Source organism: Physella acuta, unplaced genomic scaffold, assembly GCF_028476545.2.
Source record: "Physella acuta isolate Inbredline_101_S28 unplaced genomic scaffold, ASM2847654v3 ptg001562l, whole genome shotgun sequence".
In the NCBI taxonomy this organism is placed as follows: Eukaryota; Metazoa; Mollusca; class Gastropoda; family Physidae; genus Physella; species Physella acuta.
The window spans coordinates 69,720-86,488 of record NW_026733076.1 but is presented as its reverse complement, the minus strand read 5'-3'; the positions used below and the strand labels follow the sequence as shown (position 1 = coordinate 86,488).

At 31.7% G+C, this 16,769-nt stretch overlaps 1 protein-coding gene across 8 annotated transcripts; it reads left to right on the top strand.

Annotated features, from left to right (window-relative positions):
* The first annotated feature begins 2,095 nt into the window (after positions 1-2,095).
* LOC131928897 (zinc finger protein 346) lies at positions 2,096-16,769 on the top strand. Of its 8 annotated transcripts, none has more exons than XM_059285059.1 (9): positions 2,096-2,131; positions 2,174-2,223; positions 9,446-9,594; positions 10,858-11,026; positions 12,553-12,596; positions 12,900-12,993; positions 13,124-13,509; positions 14,060-14,129; positions 14,492-16,769. In XM_059285059.1, the coding sequence occupies exons 3-9, from the start codon at positions 9,451-9,453 to the stop codon at positions 14,803-14,805; spliced, it is 1,221 nt and encodes a 406-aa protein (XP_059141042.1). In that variant the 5' UTR covers positions 2,096-2,131; positions 2,174-2,223; positions 9,446-9,450; the 3' UTR covers positions 14,806-16,769. The 8 variants fall into 8 exon arrangements, with proteins under 8 accessions (XP_059141042.1, XP_059141041.1, XP_059141043.1 ...); XM_059285054.1 differs by adding an exon at positions 8,602-8,689 and having other exon boundaries at positions 2,115-2,223; XM_059285055.1 differs by adding an exon at positions 8,602-8,689 and having other exon boundaries at positions 2,115-2,227.

Here is a 16,769-nt window from a genome sequence, read left to right as displayed (position 1 = left end):
CTCCAATGCTTTTCCAACCGCTGTTTAAGTATTGGTTGTATTGTGCCAGTATGACAAATTTTCCAGTGCATCAACAGTTGCTTTTTTAAAATGTACAAAAAACTCTGGCTGGCTCATGCGTTCAATCCATCTTGTTGCGCACAATCGTTTAAGTTGAGATGCTGAAGCTTTAGGTATTAATTTCTCTATTGAATTTGCAAGCAAAGTTTGTCGTTTTGGTGTGTTAAAAAGTTGGATGCGTTATTTAAGGATTCCCATACAGTTTCTCACTGCTGGTAGTTCGCAGGCATCGGAAAGTGCTAGATTTAGACTGAGATGCGCAATGCACGTAGATAGCCAGATCAAATTTCTCAGCAATATATTGTTGCGCCCCTGTAGTCGACCACTCATTGCTGCGGCTCCATCATATCGTTGACCACCCATAAAATTACATAGTGTAAATTTGACAGATAGCCCATTAAAACATTTGCAAGTCCTTTGCCTGTTAGAACATTTACACTTACGAAAACTGTAGGAAATCCATTATTTTCTTCATTTAATGTCGTTATCATAGTAGCGAACGCAGAACGATAATTGCTCCGTACAAGCTTTACCTTTTGCCTACTGCGTTCCAGATAATTAAAAATTAATTAAATTAATTTAAAAATCGTATCTAAGGTTTAGGGGCGATTCTCGTCAATATGTATAAATTCTACATTGTTATTCTAGAGGCTGCGACCCGACCTGTTTAGTGTTTAAGACTTAAATTGTACAGTGTTTCTTCCAGACGGTCACTGTTAAAAAGTATATAAAGTATATATTTTCTATATAAATTCCATTTCGTTCGGGGGGGGGGGGGGGGTTGAAGAAATGCCTGGAAGAAACTCTGAAATGATAGTCAATAGCTGTAACAACGTAAAAACGGTAGTCATTTTGGGGTCTAGGCAGGTCTACTGCAGCAGCTTAAGGATAATCCATAAATGACGTCACGTTTTTTTAAACGATTTCCCCCCCCCCCTCCTCCGTCACACATCGTCACAAAAAGCCTGAACCTCTTAAACGACGTCACACCACAGCCTACAACCCCCCCCCCCCTCAAAATTGTACTTTTTGAAAATCTTGTCTAAAATTTGTCAACAGAGTAGTTTAATCAATTTCTGTGAACATTTATTAGCGGTTTTCTAAAACGCGAAAGAACGACTAAAATTCGTTTTCTAACATTGCTTTTTACTTTCTCGATTATACGAAGTATAGAGAAAGTCTTGTAATCGTGCAAAAAAAAAAAATCGAGAATTTTTTTTCAAATCTCGACGTTTTACACCTCACTGATACGGAAAAACATAATTGTGCAATCTTGTCCGTATGTCTGTGTGTCTGTGTGTGTGTGTGTGTCTGTCTGTCTCTGTGTAAACACGATTACTTGAGTACCGTTACAGCTAGGTTAATGAAATTTCATATTAAGTACTTTATCAAAATCGTAGATCCGTATCAACTGTTGAGCGATTTCCGATAACCAGAAGTGGTACTTTTTCTACTTTGAATTTTTCAAAAGCCTATAACTTGAGTACTATTTCAGATAGATAAATGAAATTTCATATTTAAGTAAAAGATCTAATTCTCTACCTTCTTTCAAATTTTGAGTAATTTCCGTTGAACGGCAGTACTAATTTACGCTATTTCCGATTTATCAAAAAACGCATGTAAATTTATAAAGTACTAATAATATTGCGCACTATTATGCACATTTTTTTTGTGTTCGCTTAGTGCGCAATTCTTTTTTTCTATGAGATTCTATTCTATTTTTAAAAGTTTAAGTAATTAAAAATCATGTCTATATTCCAAGTTATATAAGAATATTCTAGAAAGTTTAGGGGAGATCACTCCCGGTTTATTTATAATGCAAAAGTGTGAAGTCACACCATCTAACCACCCCCCCCCCCTCCCCATAATCAAATACCGTCACAAAATGACGTCAATCAACTACAGACTACATATGTAAAAGATCTAAATGCAGTGCAAGTGTAAGCAGTAAAAAATCTACTCTACGTTATACTACGTAAAATAATTGCACTACTTCGCCATCGCGCACCGGATCAATCTTGTTTCTTGGAAATGTTGAAAATGAAAGTTGATTGCTCGGTTTAGCTCGTAGGTAGATTCTACTAGATCTAGAATAGATCTAGATTCTAGTCAGAAAGAAGAGCCACAAGTAGGAAATCTAGTCAAGTAGAGTGTCTAACTCAAGTGAGTGAGTGACTATGCTAGATATAACTTAGGTAAAACTCCATTTGAAAGCGTATTTTATTCGCCGTTTCACATTCACCTCCAGTTAAGTTAAGCGTATTATTATATTTTTATAAAACTATTATTTGATTATTTTTTTTGCCAATGGCAATGGAGGCGAGCGAGTTGACGAGATTCCTTCCATAATCCATAATGTTGTTGACATGGAATAAAAACGTGCTTTTTAGATTTAGACCGTAAAAAAAAATAAAAAATAAAAACTTAAGCCTAAAATTAATTTAGAAATTTTATATTTTTAGAATAAATGCTATAAAAGTTGCAAATCCAGAGAACTTGAAAATAATTTGTTGAGTTTAAGGCTACATTTCTATTTATTATTTATTTTCATCAAGCCTAAGTTATAACCGGATGTTTCACTTTCGTAAGACAAATATTGATTGGCTGTACAGTAACTTAGTGATCGATAACTATTTGTTTACAAAACTTTGCAGATCAAGTTTTTAAATAACAATGCAAATTTAAAACCCCATGACCTAGTTTTCTATTTTTAGCTTACAATGTGTACAATAAAATCAATGGCGGCCTATCCAATAGCAGGATGCCATTGTTTATGTCGCCATTACACGTGAAAACCAAATTGTTTTTGCTTTTTTTTAAAATTTTTATTTAGTTACAGAAAATATTATAAACATCAAATACATCCAATCTTTAATAAAGTCCGAAAAAACCAGACAGACAGGATTTTATAACCATATTAATTGTAACTACGCTGTGCATGATTTTTAAATGAATTTATACACCTCTCAAATACCTTTGAGACTTTTCTCGCTGGTGTCCATTTGGTATCGTTTTACAGTTTTAGCGTAATCAATTCGGGTAATCTATCGGTAATCTAATTGTAACTACGCTGTGCATGATTTTTAAATGAATTTATACACCTCTCAAATACCTTTGAGACTTTTCTCACTGGTGTCCATTTGGTATCGTTTTACAGTTTTAGCGTAATCAATTCGGGTAATCTATCGGTAATCTATCGTTTTAGGTACGTAAAATCGCCCGCGACTAGTAATGTGAAAAACAGGTGACTCCTTACATTTTAATAATTATTTCACATTTTGTGGAGGATTTATGTTTTGAAAAATACAAAAATGTTTCCTTGATTCATTTATGTACCTGTTTATAATATAAACTAGTTAATCTCCTTACCAAAACTGGAAGTCAGAGCCTGACCCTGAAACGTCATGCTCTTTTGGTTTTCGCATTTTAAGTGTTTTTTTTTTGGGGGGGGGGGGGGGGGGGGCCTATATACAAAAATGGAAAAACTGCTAATCTAGCAATATCTCATCATTATTTTAATGCGAAATGCTAAAGAAAAATTTGCGAAATATGTAGTTATAATTAATACAAGCATTGCTTGTTGAGCACTCTTAGGAGAAACTGAACTTCAACGAAAAACGACCGACCACCGGGCAACAGCGCTCGACAGCTCCTAGATAAATATATATTTGAGATATTTACCATGATTAATTACATTGATGATGTTTCCCCTTTCCAAAATCCAATTCACCATAGAAATACCATGCCTCTGCTATTTTTAGTTACATTACGTCATTGTTACGCTAGTTGTCAGATAGAAACAACTAATTTTTGTTTTTTGCGGAATGCACTGTTAAGTCTAGTATTTTAATTATAATTCAGTTGTAGCGTGTGTAGAAATTGTGGACATTATTATTGTATTAAAGTATTAGTAATTTTATAAGTATATTGATTTTTTTTCTTCACTGCAAGCCAAGTAGGCCGACTGCACTGTTAGTTTTATTGAACATAATTCGTGACCGGTCGTTAACCTTGTAAATACTAGATCTAAATACTTCGTGGCCTACCCGACTGCATAATTTATATGAAATTATATGTAGTTTTTAATTAGGCCTTAGTATTGTATTTTAAACAATGCTCATTCCGAGCCTTTTTTGTGCTAAATCTAATTAGGCCTACTGGCAATTTTTTATTTATTTTTAGACTTAGTCAACCTCGTTAATGCTGTTGTGTTACTTAAACATATAGGAATTGTGTGTAAAATTTACGCAGTTACTCAGTTACTAGTAGTACGATATCAAAAAATAAAGTAGTATTTATTTCCTTTTAGCAATCTTTTGATACAAAATGTCTAATATTTTATTTTCCAATACATCGTGGTGTGTGGCAGAGTAAACAGAACAGTGCGGTAGGTGACCTAGAATCTCCGAGTTTGAATCCGGAGTAAATCAGTTGTGCTTTATTTTATTGTTTCACATAGGAAATGCCACGAGCGGCTTTATTTTCTTTCTTTTTTAAAAATATTTTTTTGATCGAAATAATATTTTATAAAATAATTATTCAAGATTTTCCAAACATCGTCGCTCGCGAGATCGGCTGCTTACATTTTCTTGTCTGCGGGAGAAAAATGTTGACACGGTCGAGGGTTCACCGTCAGTTCAGCAGGCCTACCATACATACGTCACAGCATTGCTGTTAGAGATCGTCGGTGGGCAATCCCACCCCTTCCCTCATAAAACAAGCAAATTGTAAAACAACTTACGGTCATTTTAAGTTCATGCAAGCTTACACTTACAGGACTATAGATTTACTACGCATAGCTGGTTAAAAAAATAAATAAATAAATAAAATTCGCCTACCTAATGCTACTGCAGAAGAGAAAAATAATTATAGAGTATTTATTTTAAAGTTTTTAAAAAAGTTGATTTATCATCTTACCTAATACTGTATGGTCTTTACAGTTAGAATGCCTAGATCTAGATTTCTGTCAGATCTTTTTTTAGTTTTGGATATTAATTTTATTATCATCTTCATGGGTATTGATTGTTCAATTCATCATGGAAGGCCTAATGTCTTAAATTGTACATTATATATAGAACTTATAATAAATATGTCTGATATTTCTTTAATAAACATAATGAATATAAAGTTTTATTTCCAACAAAATGTTTTGGTTTTTTTTTGTAACTAAAATACCCAATGTTGTCGTAATTGCTATGACATCATGCCACGAATGGAAAACACAAACCAACGTAACTTTTTGAGCTTTTTGATGGCGAAAAAGAGTTTCGCATTTTAAGAAGTTAATTGGTCATTTTGTTTTTGTTTGTTTTCTTGGCCCCTAATTAAGCTAGACCATTAAATTTGGTCTCAAATTAACCAGTAAGTGATATAGTTTGTAATGATATATCATAAGTGACAGACAATTTTAATTAAAGAATTTAATAAGAAAACCTAATATAAACAATTGAATTAAAACTTTTCAGTAATAAATGAACACCAGCGATGTTTCCAACAGATGCAACCATGCTCATTTACTATAGCAGACATCTTGTTAGTTTTATTTTTATAGACTTATAGCGCGAGATTCAGGCCGAAGTCACTCTATTTTACAAATGGCTGCTGTTTATAATATATTATATAGATCTAGTATTTTTTATATAGCAAATCTTGCTTGCAGACACTGCTGTTTAAAGTCAATTTCTGGCCTATATTGATATATTTAGCCATTGATTTAGGTTCATTATTCATTTATCTATAATATTTGACACAAACATATCACAATATACTTCTATTACAGCCTTGATAATGAGGTAACGTTTTTGTACATTAATAGCCGCGGGCGATTTTACGTACCCAAAACAATAGAATAGATTACCAATCTATCTATCGTTTTACAAAATATAACAGATAATTGATTTAAAATAACGGGAGAATGTTTACACCGGTGTCTGATAATGGAATCTCCTTTTAAAAAGGGGTGTTAGGTTACTGGTAGTTAACTAAATAGTTAAGTAAATAAACACATGGCTGGCTAATGTCAATGCTAACCCTGTCCCTAACCCAAACCCTGGTCCAACCATACGCCTAACCCTAATTTCTAACCATAAAATTAGTCGAGATTACAATACTACTAACAACCCAACACCCCTATTTTAAAGATGATTCCATTATCGGACACTGGTATCTATAATCATCCAACAATCAGTAACGAAAACAATTTAAAACAACATGAAACTAACTTTAAACTAGGTGTTTGAGATAAATATTAGTAGAAAAAAACAGCGGCCATCTTTTCAAATAAAATTTAGAGTAGTTTCCCTTGATAAAAATGTCTATTCGTATGTATATTGTGTTGAATTTGTTGTTTAATATACATACCTGTCTTGCTTAATACAAGTAGGACAGAGGGCCGTCTTCTTGTACTTCTTATCTTTAATTTCAAGTGAAATGAAGGCTATGTATGTATGTAAATCCAAGATCTCACAAAATTATGGGAGGTCCAATATTTATTAAACCCTTTTGTACTGATTAACTTGTCAATTATTAGGTCGTCCATATTCCTCATAAATGACGTTGGACTCAAAATATGGACGGTGTAAAATATTTTTTTGAAAATGATGAAGAATATATTCGTTTTCGTTAGAAATTGTGATTAAGGGTTCAGGTATAGTAGAACTGCAATATGATATTAGATCATCATCTTGCTTGTCGTGATGATTGGGGGAGAGGGAAATCATCGGGAAAAGTATGACGTCATTTATGGGTGATCCATTTAATCCTAGTTGTTTATTTTGTCTGTAGACATTAGTCTTAAGCCTAGGGGTCGTCCATAAATGACGTCACACTCGTAGAGGGGAGGGCTCAGATGGTGCGAGGTCACACTTTTGCATAATAAAAAAGCAATGTTAGAAAACGAATTTTAGACGTTATATAGCGTTTTAGAAAACTGATTTAAGAAATTGTAATAGGAATTGATTAAAATACTCTATTTTGACAGATTTTAGAAAAATATCGATGTTTAAAAAAAATTCAACTGCAATTTTGAGGGGGGGGGGGTTGTGGGCTGAGGTGTGACGTCATTTTAGAGGGGGGGTCTGGCTTTTTGTGACAGAGGGGAGGGGGAGGTGAAAATGGTTAAAAAAAACATGAAGTCATGTATGGATGACCCCCCCCCCCCCCCCTTAGACTTTTTCTAAATTAAGATTATTGTGTTTATGAAAATAGGTTTAAATTTTAATTTAGTTGCATTTGAATAACTGTCTTGGACTCTTGTTGAATATTGTTGCCAGGAGCAACTTGGTCTGAGCCTTATTGTCAGAAGTTATTTCATTTGGAGTCAATATAGTGCGGGCCGGCTCGTTACTAAATAATACTCAATTTTAGTGGTAATCTATCGTTTTGGGTACGTAAAATCGCCCGCTGCTATTAATGTACGAAAACGTTACCTCATTGTCAAGGCTGTAATAGAAGTATAATGTATATTCAATATTATGATATGTTTGTGTCAAATATTAGGCCAATAGATAATTGAATAATAAACCTAAATAAATGGAAATATATCAATATAGATCTAGGCAGGAAATTAACTTTAAACAGCAGTGTCTGCAAGCAAGATTTGCTATATAAACAGCAGCCATTTGTAAAATAGAGTGACTTCCCCCTGAATCTCGCGCTATAAGTCTATAAAAATAAAACTTTAACAAGATGGCTGCTATAGTAAATGAGCATGGTTGCATCTGTTGGAAACATCGCTGGTGTTCATTTATTACTGAAAAGTTTTAATTCAATTGTTTAAAAACAGGTACATAAATGAAACATTTGTATTTTTCAAAACACAAATCCTCCTCAAAATGTGAAATAATTATTAAAATGTAAGGAGTCACCTGTTTTTTACATTACAAGTTGCGGGCGATTTTACATACCTAAAACGATAGATTACCATTTTAGTAAATAGCCTACTAAATACTAAATATTTTAAAATATAGAATCTAGATCTAAATCTGTGTATATTTCTAGATTCTATTTCCATATGAATTTTTGGTTTAGTTTGTTTAAATAAATTTTGTCAAAACTTGAGAAAAATCCAAAATTTGGAATATTGAATCATGAATGTGTACAGACAGTTAAGTACAGTACTACAGTACTAGATTTCTAGGTCTATTATTCTAGATCTAGATTTAACTTTTTTCTTGGAAATATGTTCCTGTGAGTTAAGATTTTCATGGCAATGGTCAATGATGGGAAAGTAGAAACGCATAATTGCAAGGCATGATACTAATACTATAAATTTATATTAAATTAACTTACATGAACTCACAATGACCCTAAGCTATGACGAATGTGAACTCACGGTGAAGCCTTGACCATGTAGGGATATTTCTCATGCCGACAATCACACGCTATTTAATTGGAACTGTAATACAGTAATACTAATTTTAATTTATATTTATATTTTTTACCTTTTCTAATTAAAACACATTCTTAATAAAATTAGTAGATCTATATATTATATATATCATCTAATGATTATATAATCCTAGTGTTTTCCTAACATTTTAGTGTGTTATGGTTGTGTTTATAATAAAATACGCTCAAACGGAGGTGAATGTGAAGCAGCGAAAAAAATACGCTAAAATGGAGTTTTACCGTGAGTAGGTATTGTAGTAATATTTTTTTTAATTGTCATCTCGGGGGAATTTTTATACCAGTGTCTGATAATACAATCTTTAAAAAATAGTTGTTAGGTAATTACCGGTAGTTAACTAAATGCACACATGGCTGGCTAATGTCAATGCTAACCCTAACCCCAATCCTAGTCCTACCATACACCTAACTCTAATTTCTAACCATAAAATATGATAAAATTAGTCGAGATTACACAACCCAATTCACATATTTTATGGAAGGGTCTATTATTGGACATCGGTATCTAAAATGATCCTTCATCTCGACTAGTTCTATGGTTAGAAGTCGAAATTATTATGCGTATGGTAGTTATTGTAGGGTTGGGGTTGGATAGGGTTAGTGACGGCTTATTTTAATTTTAGTTAAGTACCAGTAACCTAACACCCCTTTTTTTAAGACGATTCTATTATCTGACACTCTTAACAAATCCCCCAATCTATTTCAATTTTTTACTTCACAAGTTAGACTACTACTACTAGTAGTAACTATCTCACTATGACTGAGTCTATAGGTTAACTACTAACTAGAGTATAGTTATACTCTGTTATACTATAGTAACTATAAGTTCGTTCAATGTATTAGTTGTACTATTTTTATCTAAGGTGATGTATTAAAACCTATTTAATTTAAATTTTCATCGTTATTATTCATTATAATAATCATTAAATTAGCTTATTCAAGGTTATTTTTCTCAAAGCTTAAATATTCAATTCCTCAGTTAAGATGGAGGAAACTGCAGCAGATTTAGCATACAAAGAGTGTCTTGTAAGGAACATCAGAGAACTGTTTATATCATCAATTGTCCCAGAAAATTTTCTTTATAGAGTTCACAAGCACGACAAGAACGTATTAACATCTGATGATATTGTAAGTAATTTTATGTACCTATTGTTTTAGAAAACGTTGCAGGGTTATCAAAACATGTGATAAAAAACACTTGAATGTGTAGTTTTTGTATTAATTTTCTTCTTGGTTGTTATTAATATTTTTGTAACCAAAAAAAAAATAGAAAATCTGTATTCAAAACAAAAACGGTCATGTTGACATTTAATTATATAAATGATAAGGAATTGACAAAAATGCATGCACAGTAGACAGTATTGGTTATTGATTTGTTTGTAAATGTTACACCACCAAAATTTACAGTAATATTAATAGTCTATACTTATAGACCTGGTCGGTTACTTAAAGCTCATGGCTGCTAAACCGAAAAGTCCCAAATTAGAACCCTAGGCAGATGAGGCTGAAGAGCTGGGTACAGCAAGCCATCTAGGAGCAAAAACTCCAATATCAAACAACTGCTACCTTTTAGTTTGATGGATAAAAGTCCAAACAGAATAGCATCTGAAATCAGAGTCAACAGCCCATATGTCGCATAACAAATGCCAGATAACTTAAATTTGTTGGAGAAAATCCTGTCCAAAATTACTATTAAGAACAAAAAAAAAAAGAAAGAAATCTCAATAGCTAACATGTAATATTGAATTGATTTCATGTTTCAATGATAATTCATGTTGAAATGAAAAAATAAACTATATTTTAACATGTAAATTATCTATAGAAAATAATAAAATAGTCAATGGCCTTGTGGTACATAACAGGTTGACACTTATACTTTATTGTATTTGGAAAATTCCCGTCCAACCATTAAAATCAAGAGTGAAGAAGAATAGTCAAAGTTAATCTTATAAAAGTGAAGCATCAGGGTAACATGTCAGGCTGGTAGATCTAGATCTTTATGTAATGAGAAATGTTACTTCAACTTCAAGTCAACAAATATTTACATTATTGTAATCAAGTACACATTTACAATCAGATACATCTAGTCAATGGGTCCACTGTTAATCTGACCAGTCTCTAATTAAGACTAAATTTTCAAGATAAATGCAAATCTTTTAAATAATTATAACATTATTAACTTATTGGACTAACATCCCTTTTTCTTAATCATACCAATGGATGTGAGAGGAAATAGGAAAAAAGCTACAAAAACATGTCTGCACAGAGCTATCAAATCATTTTTAAAAATTCTGCCATCCATTCATTGATCCAAAACAACAGAATCATCAGCTTATATTATATATGAATATCTAAAATTAAAAATTTCTTTATTGTATAAAAAAATTAAAGGCTCGGTTCCTCAAGAAATGTACCAGTGGTCTTTATGAGAAAGACATAAATATGGAGCTACTAGATCGATTGTCAAAGTATGATAATTGGTTTGAATGCATACTGAAGATGCTTCAAGATCCAGAATTAAAGCAAGCACATCTTGTCAAAGGCTTTGAAGAACTAAAAAGTGAGTTGTTTTTATTACAAAATGTTAGTTAAAGTTACCTTATTCTGTTTTATTTAAACCTGAAATGGTATTTAAACGAATGAGAAAACTATTTGGATAATTTATGATAAAGAAGTTGTTATTATTACAAGCAAAGAAACTATTTTACATTTACAGTGCAGTTCTCATATTACAAAAAGACATTCATAATGTTTTTTGACAAAACAGGACAAAGGGTGTATAACTAATATTGAGTGTCACACATTTTATGTTGAATTTTTAAAAAATGTTGCATTTCATATGTTATTAAATTTTGGTTTAGTGTTTTGATGAATTCATTGTGAAAGTGGACACAACACTAAAACAAAATATATAAAAATATTTATAATAACAAGATTTTTTATGGACTAATAAAAGAAATGAACATTCATTTTCTTAAGCTCTAGAGTACTAGTAGTAAAAATACAATTGTTGGTCACTCCAGAAATCCTTTCAATACATTTTATGAACAAAGCTTTTATTATTCCTTTCAACACTAAAGAAAAGGCATTTTTTTATTTTCTTATTTTTAGTGCACTTTAAAGCTTGTCTTCTTCTTAGTTTTTAGTGTTGGAAGGGATTGAGACTCGAGACTTTTTCAAATTTTAACAACCATGAGCTTTTTGCTGACTCGACCATTAAGTATATGTGTCAACTGGTTATGTGCCATTGAGGCATTGACTCTGATTTCAGCCTGCTTTCTTTTTGGATTTGCTTCCATAGCCTTTGTCCAAACAAGAACAAATTACAAGGCAGCAGTTGTTTGATTTTGGAGTTGTCTCTCCTAGAAGAGTGGCTGTCACCAGCTAAGGAGCCTCATTTGCCCAAGGGTTCGAACTTGAGACTTTTCGTTTTAGCAACCATGAGATTTACCGACTCGACCAAGCAGACCCCTTGTTATTTACAATTGTCTTATTTTCTACTTTTTTAGTAATTAGATATTGTTGTAAAGATTTAGGAATAAGTCAATTTTTAAGTTTAAAAAATAGTTAATACATTCTTTTATTCCAATAAGTTCATTCTTCAACACCCCACCTTACTAGCATATTTGCATTAGAGCCCCAGAATTATCTGTCCTTTAGCGTCCTCGTTCTACTATCTGATTTTTAACATCAATGAATACTAACTCACCTAACATATAGAGTGATTGCTATTTCTTAACAATATTAATAATATCTGCCATTTTTTTTTATTTAATGTAGTCATTTTCAAAAATGTATTATTTAAATGATGAATGTAATACCTAATTAGGTTGAAATTAAGATATTTTTGCAATGTCATCAAAACTGAACTTGTCCTGAGTTTGAAAGAAATCACTGCATTAGAAATGGGTAAAAATTGAGCTACAAGATTTGACACACACAGCCCACAGTCAGACATCTAGACATTGATAAAAGCTTGTAAAAAAGTTGAGGTAATAAGATGAAAAGAATGTTTTAGTGAAAGAGTTATTAGACTCAATATAAAAACTAAAAAAATTGTTTTAAAATGGTTTTCATTTCATTAAGGAAAAACAGATTTAGAAATGGGGATACAAGTTGCTCGACCAGAGGTATGTTCTTGAGTAAGCAAACTAAGATAACTGCTTGACATGATCTAGAATGCTTTAGAAACTCAGTTTTTGAAAAAAAAAGTTTCTAAAATTTCTGTGATTATTAAAAGATTGTGCCTGTTCTACTTGTAGTATAACTATTTTTATTTTGGGAGTTGAGAAATAGGTGTTTAAAATGTTAAAAAATATAAAAAAAATAATAATGTTTTAGTCATATTTTATTTTTAAGTAAGAAATAAAGATTTTGAAAAACTTATTTAAAAAATAGCTAAAATGTTGTATTTAACTATTTATAAATCGCAGCAAGAAGTCAATACAAATGACATATTAAACAGACCAGTTAGAAGAAGTGATTTTGAATTGGATGTGCAGTCAGATTCAGTTTCTAAAAGTAAAGGTAATTGTAAAATTATCATCTATTATGTATTTCACAAATGAAATTTCTTTTTTAGTTTATTTATTTAACTGAAGATGTGTTATTAAATATACTATTACTAAATTATTTGTATTTTAAAATATGTTTACAGTTACTTGTGCGATTCCCGAAATGCTAACACAGGATGATGGTACTGGAATGGTTAATGGTGTCCATATGTGCATGGTGTGTAATATAGCCTTGACATCTGCCCAACATAAAGAGCAACACATTTTAGGAAAGCAGCACTTAAAGAAAATAATGGAACGTGCTCAGTCCACACCCAGTGTCACTCCACAGAAAGAATCACCTCAAGTGAAAAGCATGGATAGAGCTGACAACAGTATTGACAGCACAAAATATTGCTATGTGTGCCAGTTGTCTCTTTCCTCAGTTGCTGTTTCAAAACAGCATTATGAAGGAAGGAGCCATAAAAAAAGGGTAGAGGCTCAACAGTTGGAAAATGGCAATACTTCTAACTCTTTGGAAAACAGTCAGGTTTGTGGTGTATTTTTTTTACTCATTTAATACACTGAATTCACAGATTTAGTGTTAAAATAGACAAACTAATATTGCTATGATAATGTTAAAATAATGCTAAACAAGATATTTCATTTTGGATAAGTTATATGATATACGTTATAATAAACAATTTTTCTGTATGTTTAGCACAACCTAGAACTAATGGAGAATTTTTTAGTATAGCTCATGACATTGATATCTGTGAGGTGTCAAACTGTTAGCTGTACCACCACTCTACACTACTTTCCAGCTCCCTAATATTCATTTAGTTTTACCATACAAAACATCATATAGAGTAATTATCATACATATGGTCATGACGTTCACAATTAACTGTCAAAATTTTGCCTTAACATATGCCTTTGCTATCACCACTAGTATTTTATTGTCATTCTTACGCCTTGACAAAGACTACACTAAGTTGTGTTTTAGTTTGTCTATGCTGTTTTACATACTTCAAAAGTTTAATCTAACATTTCATGAAATTCTTAGTTTTATTTAATTGTTTTGTTTTAATCACACACAGGAGCAAACTGATTCTACTGAGGTTGATAACAGCAATAGTTGTAGTCTGCTTACTGATTCCATTTCCAGTAGTAAGTCTTATACAATATTTTATTTTATACATTATACCAGGAGCCAGGTCAATCACAGCCTACATCAAGCTTTGATCTTATGGGCCTGTTTGATTGTGTATTAAGAAACATAAATTTAGATAGAACTACTAGGCTCATAAACCGATACTTGATAAACACAAACAATTAATTAAAATCTACTGACACCTGGAAGTTAAAATAATAAGTAATAGTTGTCATAGAAAAACATAAATATTGGAAATCAAATGTGAGACCCTTTAAATTTACAAACTATTTTTTTACTTTTGTAATTTCACTGACAAATATTTTCATCTGAAACAGAATAATAACCAAATTATTCTTTAATTTTTTAAATTTCACAGTGAGTATATCTGATGCGCCTGCACAGGGTGATGGATGTGGAACTGTTAATGGTAAAAGCTGGTGTCTGGTTTGTAATATTGAACTGACTTCAGAACAACACAAGACCCAGCATGTTGAAGGCAAGGCTCACAAGAAAAAACTTAAAGATTCTGCCCAACTAGAAGCCACTGACGCTACTGCAGCTCATGATGAGAGTATCACCTACTGTTCTGTTTGTAAGATTTCTCTAACTTCTAGAGAGAATGCTACGGAACACTATAAAGGAAAGAACCATAAGAAAAAGCTTGAAGCTGTCAAGGTCAATGCTAAATAGTGCAACTTTTTGTATGTTGTTTATACAGACATCTAAATATACATATTATTGACCATGGTATCTTGTGATAATTAAAACTAGTAGGGCCAAATGACAATTTGATATTAGCCTATAAAGATAGCCATATATTAATGAAACAAAATATTTTAAAATCTCACAAGTCAAGTTTAGAAATAAAATATAAAGAATAGAAAATAATGAATAAATATCATAGATTTTCTATAAAATTTAAATGAATTCTGGTTCAGTTTTTATTGCAGCATTGACTTGTAATTTTAAAAAATTGTAATTTTTTATACATGAGGACACTATCATCTGATATATTAGTAAGCTAGGTTTTTTTTCTTTTTGTTGAACTTTTTTCTGGGAAACCAGAAACACTTATATAACCGGCCAAAGTTTTATGATGAAAACTTGATTTCTCCAGATTGTATTTATTTATGTAAATTGTAATTTTACATTTTTTTTTATTTTAAACTCACTTATAGGCTTTACGTTCAGTATTTTGAAGTAACGTTCAGTATTTTGAAGTAACGCTTGACCTTCTTATTCGCTGTCTTTGTCATTGGTTTGATTTAACTTAAATTTGTTGCAGGTTAACCAGATAACATATTTTAAAAATTGTATAGGCTCTTAAAAATTTAGTTCAAGTAAATGGGTGGTCCAATTCACCGGAATCTACTGTAAATATAAAGGTACCGGGTATTTATTTATGTAAAGTGTGATTTTACATTATTTTTTATTTTAAATGATTTACAAATTCTTGTTACATTTGCTAACATCTTTTCTAATTTGAGACTGTTACAACTTTTTAGATTGATTTAACCTGAATATAATGTTAAAAATAAATTGCAATTATGAAGTTTTAAAATGTAATTTACCATTATGGAATGTATAACATTTTTTAACGTTGTGCAAATGTAAAAACAAATACAATGATATCATTAACACCTTTTTATTTAGAATTCCTTTTTAAACCTTAGCCTCTTGATCACATATCTTAACATACATAAAATTGCTTCTTTCAAATATAACATGTTCAGTGAAATCCAATTCAACTAAAGTTTTTGAACATTGTTTTATTTAAACTGGTAAATATTTTAACTATCAACTTGGTAAAATACTTTTATTTTAGAAGAATCAATTACACACATTCAATACACAATGTCTTTCTAAGATTTTAGTAAGTAAAGTTCCTTTTTCAAACCTGACAGTTGATAGGGCAAGTGAAGTAGAATTCACTTGTTTCTGTGACCTCGGCGTATGAAGAGATAGTGTGGTCAGCACTATGACCAGCCGCCTTTACTTTCCCTAACATGAGTTAGGTACCCATCAGAGTTGGGTGGACTCAGGGACGGTCTACTGACTTGAATCTGGATTTGAACTCGAGACATACTGGTTAGCAGTCCAGCTCTCTACCGCTAGATCACTCCGTCCCTTTCTAAGATTGGTATGCTTAAAACATGCTTTACTTTAATGCATTGGTTTCTTTATAACTGTTTTACACAGGATGTACCATGACATAATATGTGAAATGTTGTAATTAGAATGTTTTGTATTATTTATTGTTATGTTTAGTCATCACTACCTGATCAGTCAAAGGATAGGACCTTTAGATACCATTCTATGATAAATCTCACTGTGGACTATAAGGTGGCAATTAGGTGTTTAGAACCACCCTCTCTCCTCCATAGAGCCTCAAAATGAACGCTGTTTCATGTTAAGTTAGAGTTAGAGCTATTGGTAATAATGCCAATTCTATGCCTAGCTGCCTTTACTTTCCCTAACAGGTGAACTCTACTTGCCCCATGGTCTGTAAGGTTCTAAAAAGTGAACTTTATCATTAGTTGATAGACTTTGCTGAAATAAATATAAAATACCTTTGTGACTTAATTATGTACTCTAAATAAACCCGTGATTAAAATTTGTCAATGACTTAAAACATTAAAGCGCCTATGCATTTT

Excerpts from the sequence above, each read along its gene's own strand:
- LOC131928897 (XM_059285054.1), top strand. The coding sequence starts at position 8,608 with ATGGTTGTGTTTATAATAAAATACGCTCAAACGGAGGTGAATGTGAAG. Across the intron at positions 12,597-12,899 it reads TACAAGTTGCTCGACCAGAG|CAAGAAGTCAATACAAATGA; the intron begins GTATGTTCTTGA and ends TATAAATCGCAG. Across the intron at positions 13,510-14,059 it reads ACTCTTTGGAAAACAGTCAG|GAGCAAACTGATTCTACTGA; the intron begins GTTTGTGGTGTA and ends AATCACACACAG.